Genomic DNA, 5,736 nt, shown 5'->3' with positions numbered 1-5,736 from the left:
ACTTTCTGCTGTAATGACAGAGACTGACCTGGTAAGTGACTGTGCCTTAGTACCTGAGATAGAGATCTCTATAACAGGAAAGAATCAATGATTAGATGCTTAGAGCCTTGCATAAGATCTTACTGCACGAGCTAAGTGAAAGTCAGCCACTCAAAAGCAAAGTAGCAATGGTACTGTCCCAATGATGAGTGAGAGGAGGTAAAGAAAGGAAAAAGCACTGCCTGCTTCAAGAAGTTCAAAGACTACGGGGATCCCCAACATGCAAAAAACGGCAAACGCAGGCAAGAGACAGAAAGTGAGAGAGGCAGAAAGAAAGAAACAGAGACACAGAGAGAGAGAAGGATATTGAAGAAGGCATAATATATACATAAAAGAGAAAATGTTTAAATAATGGCTACCAAGAAGAAACATCTTCAAAAAGATAAGACTTTGGCTAAGATCTGAAGGAATCTGGGCAAACCAGGACATAGTTATAAGGAAAATTGTAAAACACTGAATGATTCAAGGAAAATCAAACTAATATTCCTGTATCTTTATGCAGTAATCCAAAAAATAACACTTCCCATCACAAGGAAAAGGAATAAGGCATCAAATGCCATCTACAACTGGAATTGAATCTGCTCCAGTTCCGCCTGAATATTTCTCAACTCTTCCTGCTCTGGGCTTCACTTCAGGCAGGGCTTCTTAAACGTTTCCCACTTTTAGCCTTTCACCTGAGAAATTTTAATGCTAATTCATATATGGAGATATAAAAATTAAGTATAAAATCCAACAGTTACTGATAGCAATTCATAATTTCATGACAACTACATTCAGCTACCAGGAACCAAATGGGGTTGTGACAGTTGTTTAAGAACCATTAACGTTAACTGAGTCAAAGGCATAGATAGGTATGAAATTAATAGACAAGATATTCTGATGCTGAAATTTTTTGTCCAAAATGTATCTGTAAGCACCTATATGGCAGATATTGGTTACATTGGAAGAAGATGGGAAGGGGATAGTTTTACTTAGTCTATCACTGTCTTGAGAAATAGCATGTTTGGCATATAAGCCTAGATCTGTTACTGAGCACAGGAATTGCCTCCTGTCTAATGACTTAACCTGGCATGTTGAGAATCAGCAATTTCTCCCTGGATTGGGAAAGCACTACGACAATAAAGACCCCTGGCTCCTGTTCTCACCTTTTCCCTGTCCTGATCCATTACCTTTCCTTAATGTTTCTCTCTAATGAAAAAATGGGACAAAATAAAATGATGCAAATACCACTTATTGAGAATACGGGCTCTCCTGTCCCTGTTCTCAGATGCAGAGTCTGCCATTTCAGAAATCAGCACTGATGTGCAAACAGAGTTCTTTGCATCCTCGTTTCTGCCACCTAAATAAGGTGATCCCAAAGGATTTTTCCCTACTTCTGCATGGTCCCCGATCCTGGTTGAGTTTAATAATACATGTGATTTAGTTGTTCATTCATTAAAAATAATCCTCTCCATATAATGCTGAATAAGTGCTCTGCCCTTCAGGAACAACAATATTATCTAAGCAGCATCAAATTAAGCTGGAAAAAAGACTTCAGAGTTGGACAGCAAGGGTTGAGATTCTTATTCTCCTTCTTGCTGTTCATGATTCTTTGGGTAAATCTTAGCTCTCTGGAAATAATTCATTCTGCATATTCATACTGGAAATCATGGAAGTTGTGTGGGAAAATCACAGTATGTCACAAGCATATTTTCATATTTTTACCCATAGGTCGCCTTGAGTTTGGCAGCAAGTCATCTTCATGAGGTAAAGAATGCTGACCTTGGATGACATTCTGGGGATAGTATTCCTGCAACTAACCGGAATTGGATTCCTGGGGAACTTAAAACTCTTCATCCTAAACAGCTTTACTTTCCTGACTGCTCATACAGTAAGACCCAAAAATGTAATTATCATCCAGTTAGCCTTCTCCAATGCCATGGTACTTCTCTTTGGGGGAATACCTACCATAACAAGGCTTTGGAAGGTAAAATGTGTCCTGGACAGGACTGGGATTAAAATCATTACATACATGCAGAGGCTAAGCCGGGGTCTCTCCTTAAACAGCACCTGCCTCTCGAATGTCTTCCAGGCCATTACTATTAGTCCCAACAAGTCCATGTGGGCACAGCTGAAAATTAAAGCACCAAAGACCATCATTAGATGCATTGTTCTATGTTGGATCTTCCATCTAATATTCCATATGCATATATTTCTACGCCATGATGGTCCAAAGAACAGCACAGTCAGTAAAGATGGATGCAGGACTGGGTATGGAACTCTAGATGTGTATAATAATAATCATATAAAATTTCAAATTATAACATTTGTCCATGATGCTTTCTTTGCAGGTCTCATGACTGCTTCTAGTGTCCATATGGTCTTAATCCTATACAGACACAGGAGAAATGTTAATCACATACATAGTAAGAGCACCTCCACAAAAATATCCCCTGAAATGAGGGCAACCAAAGCTATCCTGCTCCTAGTGGCCACCTTTGTTTTGTTTAATACATTCAGTCCCATTTGTATAATCTGTATGTTGTATTTTAAATCCATAAACATGTGGATGATACATACCTCAGCGCTACTCGTTCTTTGTTATCCAACAGTCAGCCCATTTATTCTGGTCAGCATTAGTAAGCAGGTCCCCAATTCTTGTGCTTGTTAAGCATTTGAAAAGTTACTGAATCTCCATTATCATGTAATGCCTATCCATGCAGAATATGTACAGAGGATTCTGGGATGATGGCATAGTAGTTCAAAAATTTCCAAGTTCTTCTGATTTCTTGCACAAACTTGAGTAGTTAAGAACAAATGTAGAGCATGAAAAAAACATTCAAGCCTGGAAGCAGAATTGTGGCCCTCTGGACAACTAGAGCAGATTGAATATATTTTCAAAATATATCCAAAAGAATATAAAAAGTATTTAAATTCATAAAGAAATAAGAGGAGCAAGGAATACGATGGAGGGCATAGATGGGATTGGTATAAGGTTTGTAGACTATGCAAATTGGATAAAGAAGGAGGAACAGAGTAGGAGTTAGAGAAAAAAAGGGAGTGAACCTTGGAGGGAAGATTGTTAAAGTAGTACCAAGGCAAAATACCTGGTAATAATAAAGCAGAAGAGTCAGAAGTGAAAGAAAATAAGAGATGCAAACAAACATAATAATGATCCGCACAATTTATTACCAAAAAGTGAGGATTAATTTCAGTCACAAATAAAGCTAAAACAGTTTTATTCTAAAGAGAAAAATTGTGCTATAGGTCAACTATATTGACCGATATTGTTTTAGCTTGCTTAAAATAGCTGGATAATATAAGGCTAAGTTGTAGCAAAATGATGTCTTGGTGGATTTAGAAAAATATGGAAAGTGTTGAATTTACAAAGGATGATGTTAATCATGTTCAGAGAGACAGGACAAACAAGCTTAGAATGGCATTACAGAAATGTCTACAAATGCATTTATGTCTATGAATATAGGGATCTATTTATATGGATGTGTACCTCTCTCTCTCTCTCTCTTTATATATATATATATATATATATATATATATATATATATATATATATATATATATATATATATATATATATATGTACACATCCATATAAATAGATAGATATATATACATATATATACAGAGAGAGAGAGAGAGAGAGAGAGAGAGAGATGGACGTATGAGTGTATGTATATATATATATATATATATATATATATATATATATATATATATATATATGAATACATCTTTGCTCAATTGTAGAACGCTTGGGGGATAGAAAAGCTTAGAGAAAAGAAGAAAATAAAAAATGTACAAAGAGCAGAAAAACCTACAATGTAGCAAAGAAAAGATGATCCCCTCTGAATATAATACATAGTGTTTATTATATAAGCTTTCTTCAAATTATATTGTTCCACATTTTGAATCTTCTTTGTTCTGCTGTGCACATGGCAAAGATTCTGTCTCTGTGACTCCTGACAACCCAGGAATCTGTGATAGACACCCCATTCTTTCTACTTGGTGAGGAGAGAGGCCATCTCCTTAATATTCCCTGGCTAGAAAGGAGCCTCCAAATCAAGAGAATGAGTGGCTGAGAGGTTCAGTAGTAAATCTGCTGCATATTTTCCTTGTTATATTGTCATCCAATGGATTTAAAAATTACTTCCTGACAAAATCTAAAGTTTTGGCGTCTCTAATCATAGGAAATAATGGTTTTAAATATTTTAGTAACAGTCCTTAGATCATCAAGCTAGATATTTTACATTAACAAAAAACTCAGTGCTTAAGATTCAGAGTAAAAAAGTAAAAACCCAAACTTGTAATGGGAAATAATTGTACAGGGAAAGGCCCCCTCTCTCATGGAATAATCATCATTCATCACCTAAAAATGATTACCACAGTTAAGCCTCTCCTGAGTATGGAGACACTGACATGAGATAGGAGATTACAAAGTAAAAATTATTTTCCTGCTGTCTCAGAACCTAGTGAGAAGCAAATGACAGTAGAGAGCCCAATTATTGTGTGGTTTCCCAAAAATCTGATTATTCCCAAAAGAAGCAATCCAGGAACTAGATAAAACTCATGAAATAAAACTGCGGCATATTCTTTATGTACCCCTTTGAACTTACAAAACATTTTCTCTGTTTTAATTGGCCACAATCTAGGTTCCTATTCACCCACTCTAATCCCTTCACACTTCAACTGAGAACTAAGACAAACAAGACCAATTATAAAAAATAGATAGAAAATCAAAGCAATTTCCCATATTCAGTACACGCATACATATATGCACACATATTTATGCACATACATAAGGATATATATATATGCAAACATTCATACAGACAAACATACACATGGCTTCTTAGAAAGGAGGTAAGCTTGAAGAGGGGTTTACATATGATGTGTTTCGAAAAAGCAATTTAGGAAAAAGTTTTTTTCTAAAAATACTTATGTTATATGAAGGAGGTGCTAGAAAAAATGCTACAGATATTTAGATAAGGGAGGAAGGCTTCTCTATTCCCAGTAGGAATAGGTAAAAGAAGGAAGAATACATCGTGTGTGTGTATGTGTGTATATGTATGTATCTAAAAGGTATATATTTTTTTATTTATAAAGAAGGAGAAAGAATAAGATAACAGTAATTGGAATAGTGTAGACAGGTGTGTGTATATTAACAGAAATTGGCTCAAGAGCAAGGGAAAAAGTGAGTGGGAAAAGATAACATATAGTAAATCAAGATTGAAGGTAGAAGGAAAGGAGAGGAATTGGGAGTGATAGGAAATAAGGGACACAAACAAAGAAAAATAATGATTAAGAGTATAGTTTATTCGGAGAAAAGCAAGGGTAAATGATCATTGATCTTAGACAAAGTTAAAGCAAAATTAGATTTATGAAAAAAGAAAAATCAGAGAATTAACTCTAAATGATTGATCAATATTGCTTTAGAGTATTTAAAAAACTATATTGAATGGTTTTGGAATATTGCTATGTCATAGCAAATGATGATGAATTGGTGGATTTAGGAAAATTAAAAAAGACTTGTATTTATGAAGGATTTTATGACACAACTTCAAAAAAAAAAAGAGGATAAACAAGCATGGAACCGCCTCATATTGATGTATATGAATGTATATATTATATATTTGATATTATAGATATCAGAATATATGTAGAAATGTAGTATATATATATATATATATATATATATAC

General features: G+C 34.9%; 1 protein-coding gene across 1 annotated transcript; it reads left to right on the top strand.

The window, feature by feature from the left end:
- Positions 1-1,792: 1,792 nt before the first annotated feature.
- Positions 1,793-2,689, top strand: LOC141547381 (vomeronasal type-1 receptor 1-like). Its single transcript, XM_074275825.1, has one exon. It carries the CDS (start codon positions 1,793-1,795, stop codon positions 2,687-2,689), a length of 897 nt encoding a protein of 298 aa, XP_074131926.1.
- Positions 2,690-5,736: the final 3,047 nt, after the last annotated feature.

This window comes from Sminthopsis crassicaudata, chromosome 6, assembly GCF_048593235.1.
Source record: "Sminthopsis crassicaudata isolate SCR6 chromosome 6, ASM4859323v1, whole genome shotgun sequence".
NCBI classification, from domain to species: Eukaryota; Metazoa; Chordata; class Mammalia; order Dasyuromorphia; family Dasyuridae; genus Sminthopsis; species Sminthopsis crassicaudata.
This window is presented reverse-complemented; position numbering and strand designations above follow the sequence as displayed.

Coding starts and splice junctions, on each gene's coding strand:
- LOC141547381 (XM_074275825.1), top strand. CDS start 1,793: ATGCTGACCTTGGATGACATTCTGGGGATAGTATTCCTGCAACTAACC.